Here is a 14,116-nt window from a genome sequence, read left to right on the forward strand (position 1 = left end):
AGACAGCCTACTAGGCAAGGTAAGCCTCTCATCTTATATATTGTTGCAGTTCAATTGTTCCCACACCTCAGAGCTCTGGGAGAGATCATACATCAAATATGGGCTACATGTTTTCAGAAGATGCACTTAGCCTTTTATATTGGCTTCTTGTCTAACCTCCTTAAATCAAAGGATCATTATTGTTTGTCATTTTGTCATAGCTCAGCTGTCCATCTTCCATTCATGTAATAACAAACTGTTCTGGGCCTCAGATTTTATTGCAATGTTTAAAAGGTAGCTCATACTAGAAGTTTATCTCATATAGTAGCAGACAGGTTATTTATTATGATTGAAACTCTCTGTAAAGTTGAGGAGTATTCCAACTTTTTAAAGGGATTATGGGGTAGGACCCAGAAGGCAGTGAGCATTTGACTCTCCTGTTCTCTTGGGATACTGTATGAACATTATGAGTGATCAAGAGCGTAGCTGGATAAGAAACAGTCTGCATTAAAAAGGATCCTGGCACTCACAGGTTTAGATTAAATTAGTCATATTCTCCAAAGTTAGGTTTCAGTAGCAGTTAAGAGTCTTTTCCATAATCTCTGTCCAGCTTTTCCCCTCAATTTAGTCCCCCTAAGTAGCACAGACTTCACCAACAAAGAAGTTTCCTGTGGGAAAACCAAACTCTTACTGAAACTTTCTCATTCTGCTGACTAAGTTAATCATTGCTTATAGCTCAGAGACTTCGGATTTTCTTTGCATCAACTGCTGACATTCACACATCAAGGTCTTTTAACTCAACGTGTATGTCAGCAGATAAAATGAACACTTAACTTTGGAGAAAGTTACATTTTACTTAACAAGGGCCATTAGTTTTCAAGGACTGCCCTTATTTGATAGCATTAGAAGGGCAGCAGCCCTACCAAAGGCACTGCTGTTTATTGTTCATGTTTTCCAGTTGCTTCAAAATGATTGTACTTTTTTTAAACAACTAACATTTTCTTTACAGAATACATTAATCATTATTAATTTTGTATCTCTATAGACTCTTAATGTGACAGAAGAAAAATTTGTATTGGATACAGTAGCAGGATGCACAGAATATAAATCCATGTTGGATGTAGTAGTCAATGCCTTTTATGTTCAGGATGGGAGATACTGCCCAATTTCTGAGCGTAATCTCTATATAGGTAAGTTGTCTTTACAACACTAAATGTCTTTACCACAAAACTTCCAAAAAAAAGCATTTTACTAGTGTAGCTCTTGGTATTATATTACATTGGAAGCTTTGTCATTGTGCCTAGTGCAGTGTGAAGTAAAGGACTTTTTCCAATGTCTTTATGACATGAAGTCTAAAACCTGAAATTGTTATTTGGTCTGAACCCTTATGGATGTTGACTGGAATTTTAGCTAAGGAAGTCAGGTAAGACACAGGTGGAAAATAGCATCAGGGGCTGGAAGAAGCATCTTGGAAGTTTAACCATCCCTTTAAAAATGTTCTTGAGTGATTTCCCTTTATTCTCTTCTGTGCAACCCAACACCTCTGCCATGCAGATACAAAACTGTGAAACAAAGCTCTGTGTGCAGAGGAACACAGCACATCCCACAGCATGCAGACACAATTGTCTCTATCCATACATGGGTTTCTTCATTACTGACCATCACACTGACATAAGTAGACTTCTGTCTGTCTCCAGGAGTGAGACAGACAATTATTTTCATTTTATTAGTTACTTGGTCAGAATCAGTTATGATACAATTGTATCTGATAGTATGAGCTAGCTAATTAGGGTATTTTCTACTCCCAAAGTTATTTCAGGTATTGAGAAGTACATTAAAATTAATTCTAAAAATACTTTGTGCTGTTTATTTGATACACACATGCTGAGGTTGATCTATTAAGTCCCTCAATAAGTTGGAATCACACATACCCCTGTCACTGCTTCTCTAAGTCAGATAAGTTCTGAATCCTTGTGGTTATATTTGAAAGGCAACTTAATTCAAAGTAGTTGAAAAATACAAAGAAACTTATCTAATATAAATATATCTACATTTTATGTTTCAAAAGCTACTAAATTTTGATGGCAATTCTGGTTGCTTCTGTCACAATCTGGAAAAGTACAGAAATCTAAATCAAACAACAAACAAAAGGGAGCCTAAACTGTCAAGGATGAAATTATTAGTGTATTGAGTTTATGCTAAATGGTAATGCTTCATTGTCTCCATTTCTCCAGAGCCATGTTTTTCATTGTCTGGGGCACATAAATTATACCTTTAAGCTGAGTGTTGCTATAATTGGATTGTCAGGACTGGTCCACTCAAAAGCCTCCATTAATCATAGGCAGAGGGTAGGCAGAGAAAATTTTCCTTTATCAACAAGTTGAAAGTCTAAGGTCATTGGCTTACATTTTTTTAAGCTGCTTGTGATTCCCTTTGCCAAGCTGCATTGACACTTAAATGATCAAAGCTGCTTATAAAGGCTGTTGCTATGTGTGAGCAGATTTGAATTTAATAAAGCTTGTAGGAGATAAATGTATATTCTGCTAAGACTGATTAAATATGTTGCTGTATTAAAGCACATGAGACTGAAGCCTAAAGATACACTGAGCTGGCTGCAGCACATTGGTCAGAATATACTGATTTTAGCATTTCTGCTTGGTGGCAGCTAAAACACTGCACTGTGAGGGAAGCCTGACTGATCAAAGTGAGTGTGATGAAAACTGATACAGGAGCCCATGAACTTTGCAGATCTACTAAAATTTCACAGTACTGACTGTGCCTCTTCCTCTATCATAGAAGAGAATCATAAATCATTTAGATTGGAAAAGACCTCTAAGGTCATTGAACTGTATACTTACCGTAGTGGGTACAAGATTCAGGTTTGAAGTTTCACAATTTAAAAACTTGATTTTATTCCAGTTCAGACTAAAATCAAAAGTTACAACATTTTAGGCAAAATGGCCACTTGGAAAAAAAAAAAAAAGCTAGAAATATTAAATTTTATGTTAATTTTTTTGTTACCTACAGTGTTGTTATGTATAATAAACTATGTATTTGGAACAGAAGGGTAAGATCTCTCCTCTCTGGAAACACTGAAACCAAAGTATTTTAAAAAATACACCATCAAAATTGTTTAAAATTAAGGTAACAGTCTAAATCCCAGAGTATGTTGAGTATAGGGTATAGGTTTATTAGAGTTGCCTGCTGCATTTTAAATGTGTGTATCTTTTGATAGTTATCTGTTATCTAGCTACTTTTCAGCTAGAAGAGATTGGTCTTCAGCACTTCAGCAGAATAGTGAAATCCTTGGACACTGCAAAAATGCTAAAGGTAATCAAAGTGCAAAACATTTAAAGAAAATAATTATCTGTTCATTGTGTTTGATTAATCAGATTAATCTCAACTTTGACAATAATTTAAATGGAGAAATTAGTATTATTTTCTGTTTAAATTCAGAAATTAAATTAGTATTTTGTTATCACAAAACCCTTCCATTCCTTTACTTACAGGATGATTCTCATATTCAGTCAAAGATCAATTTAAAATGTATTTTATATAATCTGAGAAGGTAGAATAATCACACAGTTTACAGTTTATATCACTTACAATTGTCCCTCTAAATTGTACACTCACTCTTGCCTGTGCTCACCTTCTTTCTTTGACTTTAGACAGGAGATGTTTTTTCCATATACAATGCATCTATTGAAACTTGCAGTTCCTGCTGTTTACTGTTCTTCTTTCCCTTGAACAAGCCACTGTCACCTTCATTATCAAGCATATTGTGCTTCCATCATCTTTTCTCCTTCCCAAAAAACACTGGCTGGTTTGGAGCTATGCATGTACCAATTGCCCCAATACAACATGCAACTGACCAAACCACTGCTGCCAAATAAAAAGTGGGACAACAAAATTCTGCTTGCCCTGTCTTTTTCTGGAGTAATTAATTTGGGGTTTGCTCCACTATTTGTTTACTATTTTCCATTATAACTGTAGAAATATAAATATCTTCTGCTTCTCTTTCAAAATGGAAGTGCTAATTATGTTAAAAGCTATGTTGTATAGAGGAGCAGAGGATAAACTGAGCAGCAATGCTTTCTCATAAGCCCTGTTTTCTCAGGAAAATGGGCTAAAAATTAAATCATTGGTGACACAGCATCTGTAACCTTTGATCATCCAGATGTTTCAAAGCATAGTCCAAATACGCTGTTTGAATAACAAAGATGGAATTAAAGAGATAGGCAAATTTTAATTATTAATACTCAAAAGGCTAAGGTTTATCCTTATGGTGATTACTTTGAATGTTCATGTGAATGCCACTGTCTCTTTAATGAGTAGAGTTGCTTTGCAATATGCAGGGAGAGAGTAGGTTAAGTTGTCTGGTTTTAAATGGACTTACTATGGAATGCTTATTATTAATTCCACTCAGAGACAAAAATTATATATTTCATTAACAGTTAGAAAGAACAGAGGAGTGGCTGAAAGAATTATCATAATCTGGTAGACAGACAAATCACTCTGTCTAAAATGCTCTCCCAGCCCCTTCTTTGGTAAACATCTTAGACACGAGTGACTGGATTGGATGCATCTTGAGCTCATTCAGCTAGCAACACAATTTTCCCACTTCACGCCAGTTATCTCTTGTTGATGCCATTCATCTAGCTTTATATGGCTTAAGCATCAGTGCCCTGATGTTCTGGCTTAGATAATTTCTCCTTCCTTGTCTGGAATGACTCTTCTCTGATAGGGAAGTGGTGTATATTCCAGTGGTGTGCACCTGCTATCATTGTAGCAGGTGTAACTTGGTTTGCTTAAGTATCTTACCAGATCCTCATCACCATGGTACCTAGTTTTAATTCTCTTGCATTAGAACAGTTTCTTTGTCTCCAAAGTGATGCTAGATTAAATTAATGCACCTGCAGCAGAGGATTTAGAAGCAGCATTTTGTCCCCCCAGCAACAGAGACAAAAACAGCAGAAGGCAGATCTGCAGCCTTAGCAACAAAAATTATCAGAAATTTGGGATTTTCCTTCAGGATGCTGACCTCTAGATTTTCCCTGATGACTATTGTGTCTGAGTTCAGTTAAGATATTGAAAAAATATTCACATATATTTACCTAGGACAGATTCACTTTAATTAAAAAATAAATTTAGCACATCACAGGCTGAATGGAATTTCCTTCATCATCACTACTCAAATGAGTAGTCTTCAGATGAATGAGATCTACCTGTGTAAGATTTAAGACCTCCCCCTAAAGACCTGTATGATGGAATCCATTCAACTCAAAGTCACAGTGTTTCCCTGTGTTTGATGAATGTTCAAATATTTTCATTTAGGCAGAATAACAGTGCTACCTCACTTACACATGTTCATCTGCTTGAGCAGAAAATCACAAGCTCTCATTCTGTAATATTAAGAATGCATGCAAAAATTCTTTATGCTTATATAATTACAGAACCATGGGATAAGACCCAATTTTGTAACTTTAGTGTGATTATCCTTTTAAGAAATTAGCCATGCATTGCTAGCTCAAATCTATTTTTGTATTCTATTATTCACACATATTATTCTTCTATATTTATTTTTAAAATTAAGTATTTGTGTGTTAGAGAAAATACACTGTTAAATAAAAAAATGAAGTAAACAGCCTCATAATTTCTTAAATGCCTTGTAAAAATGCAAAATACATAGTATTTTCTTTCTAGCATTTAAGAACCTGTTTTGTTCTGTTTCATGTTCTGATTGCTTCTAAAAGCAGTTCTAAAGAACTTCTGAGATCTTCAAAGGAATTTCATTACATACAAACTGGGCACTGTAATAGCTTTTATGAAGAGGTAGGAATAGTAGCACAAGATCAGCCTCATGGTGGATGCTGGGTAAAACCAGCCCAAGTTGGGTCAGTCATGTTCTCAGGCAGTGGCTGTTCTGTATGGAGAAACAGAACCTGCTGTTTCTGGCAGTTACTTCCTTAACTCAAGAGTCAAAAGCTTATGTTGTGAATATAAGCATTTCAGCTCTGCAAATGCCTACATGGATGTAAAGATTATACCAGACGAGGAAAGTTCCCATTTCTTATTTCTTTTCTAGAAATCTGTACAATCCCACTGTGTAAAAGTGCATTAAGAATATTATGTTCAAATTCTCAAAAGGCATTAATTCAGCCCACCTGCAAAAATGCATTACAAAATAGTCTTTAATTATACTGCCTTTTCTTACTACAGCCAGAGTATACATTAAAATATAAAAATGGGTACAATTCATTGCTGGTGTAATTCCACCACTTCCAGAAGGGAAATGGATCTTGATTATCATGCTGAGTAGTGAAACCTTTGGAATGTTCAAGACAAGAAGTAAGCAGAATAATGCTGTTACCAAAATGACTACCAGTGACTTTGCTAAGGAGAGAGAGCCTGGTAACATCCAAACAGCAATCTGAGACAAGCTCCTTTGTTTTGCTGTAAAAGCAATGACTGCTGATATTAGGTTTTCTACCTGTGTCACATGGGCCAAAGACAAAACAGAAATATTAAGGACTTTTTCTAGCAATTCAGTTCACAAAACACAGAAGTTTCTGTTGTCTTATCACCATCTGTGATAGGGATTATCCAAACAAAGATTGTGGACTTTGGCTCAGGCACACGCTGGTCAGAAATTATGTCCAGTCATCCTGCATTGCCATTTGCAATCCCTTCAGTGCCTGGATGACCATTTCAGGACTGTGTTCCAAGAATTCTCTAGTATGATGCATATTGTGGCATATCCTTCTGGTAGCATTTTTCTGGGGACTGTGACTAAAGCAGTACAACAATATACATCACGGTGTTGATACCTGATTATACATTTAACCATTCTCTGTACCTCAGGAGCACAAAATAGCATTTATCAATCACATAATTACCTATTTGTTTTAATACAGGGAGAAATGTTAGTAACCAGTACAGGGCTGGTGTTGCAGTAGGAAGCCTGAAGGGGTAACAGCCAGCTATTAAACACAACAGCTAGAAATCACTGTGTGCCTTCATTATAGTTTTATCTGCCTTGAAGAGTTAGTTGAGTTGCTTTATGAAGGATATTTACAGCAAATATTTAGCAGACAGAGAGTCAGTGAGAGCTGAAACAACAATTCAGAGGTGTAGTTTCACATGGTACTGTGTAGACAACTGACTGAAGCCTCTGAGGATGGACCAGGTTATAAAAGAGGACACAGAAGGAAGAGTTCTGCTTAATGGAAGCTAGTGAAAAAAACCCCTGAAGTATTTACAAGTCACCACCTGCAGCATTTCTATTTCTGTGAGCTCTCTGAATCCCTAGAAATTTGAAACCAGCTCAAACCTCAGGGTCTGCCTCATTTTAAGTGTATCAGCTCATGATCAATCCTGTATTATAATCCCTGTATATACACATGTTTAGGTGGGTTTAAACCCATAGATGTAATAAACTTTATGTATAGTCAGGGTTTCCCATTAGATGAGTACTGTGGCAGGGGACATGTTCACTGTAATCACACCTACTGCTGGGATAACTGGATGTACAATTTTGTAACAATAACTGCTAGAAATAAAGTCTACACTGTGCATCCTTTCTGGTGGAGGGTGTGAATTCTGTCTAGACTTCTGAAATTGTATTTATACATTGCAGAAGTACAAACTACTGTTAGGTGACAAATTTAGTCCAATAGACATGTGCTACAGTGGAAGATCCTCTGTGAGGACAATGAATGACTTTCTAGACCAACGGGATGAAATGCATTCCTTGCCATATGCTTATTAAACTCCATGGAATCGGGAAGTATCAAAAACCCCAACTTCTTCACAATTCAACACTTAGTTTATAATCAAGCTTTCAGGGATGAATGATTTTCTTTTAGATGCTGTGTTGATAGGCTGGCATCTGCAAATTTAGGGGAGCAGCAGTAGTTTCTAGACAAGAATGGGAATCCAAGGGGTAATATTCATTTAGTCCTGCAGTGATGATCAGTCTTTCCACTACCAAAAGCACAATATGATTAAGGCTAAATGTATAGGTTAATTCCTTGGATATGGTCACATCAAGACTATGGATTTCAAGTCACATGTTTTCTAGATCTGTTGAACATCTGCAGCAAACACCTTGAGTCAAATACAAATTCTTTGTAGTTGAATTATTCACAAAGTTCTGAGGCACCTTGGGCTTGGCATCACATTTGAATTAAGAAGCTCCTTGGTAATCCTGCAGAACTGAAAACCCAATACAAAGAACTTTATGGTTCTGTTTAAAACAACTTAAGATGGGGCTGATGCCAGGCCTAAATAAGGTCTGCAAGTCTCCATTTGGAGCTTCTCAAAGTGACAGTGCACTGCTTCCCAGTATGTCATATAATGTCAGTATTATTTAGTGGACCTTTCTGCTTTTACTGTGATTATTTCAATGTCATGCTTGTACTTTAATTTCCAAGAATTTTAATGGAAGAGCTAAGGTTCAAGTTTGGAATTTATATTGCTGTAAATGATACAGGCTGAATCTGAGTGCTGTTTTTCAAGAGTCTGTCAAAAGGCCATTTGAAGAGTTCAAGATTTAAAGAAAGGCTTTTGACCTTCTGATGAACTGCAGTGGCAAACAAAAGTTCAAATGTTAGTTGCTATTTCTCCACCATGTAGAACCCTACACTGTCTAAGTGTACCAAATTTCAGTTTTCTCATTTAATGGAAATATGCCAATCAATTATATTTCCTTAAAAGAAGAAGCCACATTGTATAGCATTTACTATAGTTTTCAGCAATTCTCTCTGCCCAGTTCCCAGGGGGCTGAAAAGAATTTAAGTGATTCAGGTGCAGTGCCAGGCCTAACATATTTCTGGGCTTCATAAGTCATCCAGTTATAGGTAATAAGAAGTCCACCTTGGGTATATTAGACTCTGAAACTCTATTGTAAAATTATACTAAAATCAGTGCATTCTAGTAGTAATTAATTTGGAATAAAACTTTTGTTTCACAATGTTTGAAGCAAGTTAAAGATGAATCAACACATCTGTGTTGTAGCTTCTCGTTTGGTTGCTCTGCCACAAAAAATTTTTTTAGTATCTATTAGTGTTTCACAAAATAGAGCTAAAAGACATGGTACTGACCACCACCTAATAAGAACCTAAAAGTACCAAGCATCTATGGTTGTAATTACAAGGTCAAATACAAACAAGTTCTTCAGTGGTGTTTGTAGTAAAAACATCTATCTTCTTCAACTTTCATATTTAAAAGAAACCACTTATTATTAGTTTCTTAGATTCTTCTTCAAGAAGAAGAATCTGAACACCTGGATTAAAGATGAATGGAGTCACTTCTACGATTCAGTGTACGTAAAAGAGAACTGGATTGATCCACTGCTAAGGTAAGTATTTAAGTAGCCTCTGGCCACCTGAAAGTTTAAAAGCTGGGGAAAGCTTCCCCTGAAAGCTCACATTTCTGTTGAAGTATTTCTCCTATTGAAGTTACTCGAAACCCTCTTGTCTACATAAGACTTTACTAATCCTTTTATTTACCCAGAGGCAAGGTTCTCTCTCAGACAAGTCCTTTCATAGCTGTTGTACATTTGCTCCCTGATTCCCCTGAATAGATAAAACATCGTACTCTGAAAAAAAGTAAAATAGAAGGTTCAAATTGTCTTACAGAGTTAGACCTCACTCATCAGTCACTTCAACATCTGTATGACGTTAAGCATTTGAAAAAATGTTTGTTTGACTTCCCTGAATCTGGCTTTATGCACAGACTTGTTTATACTGATGGTCATAAAATCCCTTCTGAGCAAATTGGATAAGCATATAAGCAAGTCTTTAAAAAATATTATTTATTTACACAGTTAGCATAATTTAACAGCTTAAATGCTCTGAGGTGCATCCACTCATTGGTTAGGTGGTGATATGGTAGCAACTCTACCCTTGCCAAACTGGAACGTTTTCATGTGGAGAAATAGTAGCTCTGCAGCCTAGTGGGTCACTTTTTACTCTCATTTTTACCCAGAACAGACAAATTACATCAATATGGCTGCAGTCACATATCCTTCTCAATGCAGCATAGATTAACCCAGATGATGGCAAAGACCATTAGACAAAAACATGCTACAAACAATGTCAGCTGAAAAGCAGTTGGCCTCTGGTTCTGTCATATCAAAGTCCATACAATTAATCCTTTCACACTGTGTAGTTTATTTGCACTTTAGCAAATGTGTAACAGATTTGGCTTGCCCTACTCAAATTCCTCTGAGTTCTACAGGGACCTCAGGGATATATCCAAAGTCAGAATTTGACTTAAAATGTTCCATTGTAGTGATTCTAATTATAACAATGCTTGCAATAGTATAAAGATACAGATAGAGAGGCACAGAGATACACATCCATACCCACACAGTTCTTGCACACACACATTCATACAGGCTGATGCTCAGGCCACTGCCTGTTTCATTAGCACTCAGCTTACTGGAGCTGTCCTCCACAGTCAGTTACACTCAGTGTAATGATGAACCCACGTTTTGCCTGGAAGTGGCAAATATAAGTTATACAAGAATGTCAAAGACCAGATTTGGTTACTGGGTTTGAAACATCCTTCAGGGGGCTGAGGATGCAGTGATGAATTTAGTCAGTTCAGTAGCTGAAATTCCTTTAAATGTGTCTTTGTATTCCTCTTTCTAGTATCAGTGAGGTTAATATAAAGGGTCTTATTTATTTTAGTGGAGCTTCATTACTTGTATAAGTTATTTGCAAGCCTCACCCAGTAATGACAGTACTACCTAAAATAACAGTAATATAAACATCTTCCAGTAAATCTGCATTTTCATCTGCTTTTTAAGTTCAGGGAAAGCTCCATTCCATGTGTAATAAATAAGGATAGAACACATAGAGGAAGAATAACTGGCATGAAGCTGTCACTGTAATTAGACTGTGATACCCTGTTTGTGTTTTACCTTTAATCTGCATCTTCCTGTCAACTCTTGGAAGAAGTCTGAACCTTCATACAAGCCCAAATCCAAACACAGAAATCAAAATCGTCTTGGCTGCCCCCAGGGTTCAGTGAAGGTTCCTTTGATAATTCACCAAACTCCTTACATCTTTCTATTTTTTCATTAGAACTGCCTGTGTTTTCAGATTGATCTGCATGTGCTCTGTTAGTGGCAACACTCAGACATGTGGCCACTCTCAGACCACTGACCATAGTCTCTTCATCCAAGTATGTAAAGTGTGTAATTAGCTGATGACAGCTGCTTTTCTGACTCCTAATCCTGTCCTGCCACAAAACAAACTGGCAAGATAGTTGTTTATTCTGTAAAAATCTGTAAAAAAGCTGGTTATTTCACCAATAGTTGTCTGGATGGATAGCACTTATCAAGAGGTGAGGCTAGTCTAGCCTCACAGTCTAGCTAAATCCTGAGTACAGATTCATAGGTCAGTTGTATTAAAATTGAATGGCTGAAAGCATTACAGAATTTGCACCAATGCAAACCCCATATACTGTGTGTAAGTTTGTGTGAAAGGAAAAAAACCCAAAGTAAAATTGACCAACCTGGTTTTATTTGAAGGTGGGAGCCAAAAGTGCAGCAACTGATCAAAAAGCTCACAGATCAATTAAGTAATTGTACCACCACTGTCAAGCCTTCGAGAGTCACTCAGCCAAAGGAATTTAATTTGACTGTACCCAAACCACGTGCCATTCCTCTGCCTCCACCAACACCTCTGCCAGTACTGGCAAAAAGCAAACCTGTAAGTTGATTTATTTTCTGAAAGGCACTAAATTTTATGTATGCTTGTGCACAAAATCTTGGTTGAGGAGTTAATAATCTCTTTAAAGCAATCATAGAAAATCTACAACCTTTGACAGATTGAAAAGGACTTCAGCAATTATCTGTGTTATTAAAGGTCATATTTCTTAAAAAAACAACAACACTAATTATTTTCATAAGCACACCAGAGGAAAGGTTAAAGGTTGGTTCCTGTAGTCGTTTTTTGACTTTCAGAAGTAGAAATACAAAATGGGTGTAAATTGATGACAGTTTTGATATTAGTGTTTCTGATAGTCCTTGGTTTTCTAAGATGTTTACTATGGATAATGCACTGAAGGAGGTAAGAAAAGGACAATCAAATGAAAATGTTTCGTAAATTTAGATGTGTTTTAGATGAATTCTCATTAAAATAAATGGAGAAGCAGTTTCACTGGAAATGAGATAGACTCTAGTTTTGTACCTCCTCCTTGATGGTGGAATTTTATTCCATTTGTCTTAATGCTGTATCTCTAATATTAAGGGTTTTCTATTTAAATACATTGCTCATGTAAAAATGAGACTAGATTTATCTCTGAAATGCTAAATTATTTTACTTATTGTCTCAGATTGTGATTTAGTTACACTGGTACAGATCAGCGACCCACAATCGGTGTTATGTCACTGGGGTAAAGCAAACAGCATCTGGGATTAATCTGCTATGACTAACTTAATAAAGACTACAAAATCATCTGTATTTAAATGCAGTGGGAAGTGAGCTCAGAAGTCATAGATTTGGGCATTATCTGCCACCTTGTATTAGTACTTCGGGTTTTAAATAATACATGTGTTGAATGCTCTTAGAAACCATTTACATCTTAGGATGGTAGCACAATTTAATGGTAGTGTGTTATACACTTAATGGGATTTTACATTGAAACAGCTTAATACCAGGCTCTGAAAAACTGCATTTAATGACTACTTAATCAGTATAGGAATGAGTCATGTTGCTGTCATTTTAGAACTTTATGCTGTGCAGGCCCTCTTAGAATAAATTTGCTTTAATGGAGATGCATTTAGTGAAGTTCATTTGTGTTGTTCAGATTATACTAAATTTGGTTTACATTCTGGCCAGGTTTGCAAATTTAAATCTTGTGTGAATCTAAAGCCATTAGTGTAGTAGTGACATATCTTCTAGTAATTTCTGTACCTCTCCCAGCAAATTAACCTTCACTTAAATTTGCCACATTGTTACTAGTATCACCAGTTTACATCCTGAAATGGACAGAGTGTGAAAACACAGCTCAGATGGCAAGAAAGGGTCAGTAATGTGAGAGGCAGCCATAGGTGTGGCTCCAGTATGGTGGAGGGTTGTCTGTACCTCAGAGGAATGCACAGAAATAAAGCTCTTCCAGATTACATCCCATAACCTGCTGCAGAAATGTTCTCATCCATTTTCTCACAAAGGTGTTCATTTTACTCATGGTTCTCAGGCACTTGTCAAAGAACTTGTCACTTGGTTTATCAGCAGGGACTGCTGTAGTCACTACCCACAGTTACTGCTCAACATTGGAAAAGCTTTACAAAATTATATGAAAGCATCAGGATTTTGAGCAATAAGTTATTTCATCCCTGTGGTGCAATTAGTTCATTCTGATTAATAGGATTATTATTTTAGGTATTGCTTTCTAGTATTATTTTATTCTAGGCATTTCTTTCCAAGTAAGTGGAGGTGTGTCACATACATTGGGTCCAGGGCACTGCCATCCTGTGTGCTGAACACACTCCCTTCACAGGGGAGCTCTGTGCTGTGGGTTATTGCAGAAGGCAGGGTAGTTGTCTCAGTGACCTCTAATGAGATGAAAGTCCCCACTGGCCTTGGAAAGTAACTGGCCTTGGAGTAATGCAAGCTGAGAAGCTTAGGATAATCATTCATCATCATAATGTTCATCAGAAATGAGTGTCACTAAGTAAAAAGGAAAAACATTTTCATTTCAAAATTTAATAATGAAACAACTCCCTCCAAATATTTGGTCTAAAGGTTATAAATTTGTGTCTCCACTGGCCTTGGCACACACTCACATGGATGCAGACACAAGAGTGCCCATATGCATGCACACATTCATAAATACAATTCTGCAAAGAAAAATGGGTGCTTTACCTTCAAGTTTGCAAAGGAAACAAATGGAGACAGGTGCATAAACCTGATAACACGCAAAATTATTTAGACACATTGAACCTTCTCGGGTATCTTGGCCTACAGTAACAAAATCCATTCTTTGAATGTCAGCACTATACTAAAATAATAAGATTATGAAATTATTTTCCTTTTAGATTGTCTGTAAAACAGTAGTATATTTTAAAAAGAAAAAGGCTGCATTGGGATGTTATTGTAACATCATTCAACCAAATTTAATGTAT

At 36.5% G+C, this 14,116-nt stretch overlaps 1 protein-coding gene across 6 annotated transcripts in view; it reads left to right on the forward strand.

Annotated features, from left to right (window-relative positions):
- The window catches only part of CFAP99 (cilia and flagella associated protein 99), a 53,427-nt gene that overhangs the window by 12,902 nt on the left and 26,409 nt on the right, over positions 1-14,116 (forward strand). For 5 of the 6 annotated variants that reach the window (XM_085059646.1, XM_085059648.1, XM_085059649.1 and 2 more), the window contains 4 exons: positions 1,025-1,169; positions 3,215-3,309; positions 9,225-9,337; positions 11,519-11,699. In XM_085059646.1, coding sequence (XP_084915772.1) covers positions 1,025-1,169; positions 3,215-3,309; positions 9,225-9,337; positions 11,519-11,699 — 534 coding nt within the window. The remainder of the gene's footprint in view (positions 1-1,024; positions 1,170-3,214; positions 3,310-9,224; positions 9,338-11,518; positions 11,700-14,116) is intronic. The other variant, XM_085059652.1, reaches the window with a different exon arrangement.

This window comes from Lichenostomus cassidix, chromosome 4 (assembly GCF_008360975.1).
Source record: "Lichenostomus cassidix isolate B80296 chromosome 4, HeHo_3.0, whole genome shotgun sequence".
NCBI lineage: Eukaryota > Metazoa > Chordata > Aves > Passeriformes > Meliphagidae > Lichenostomus > Lichenostomus cassidix.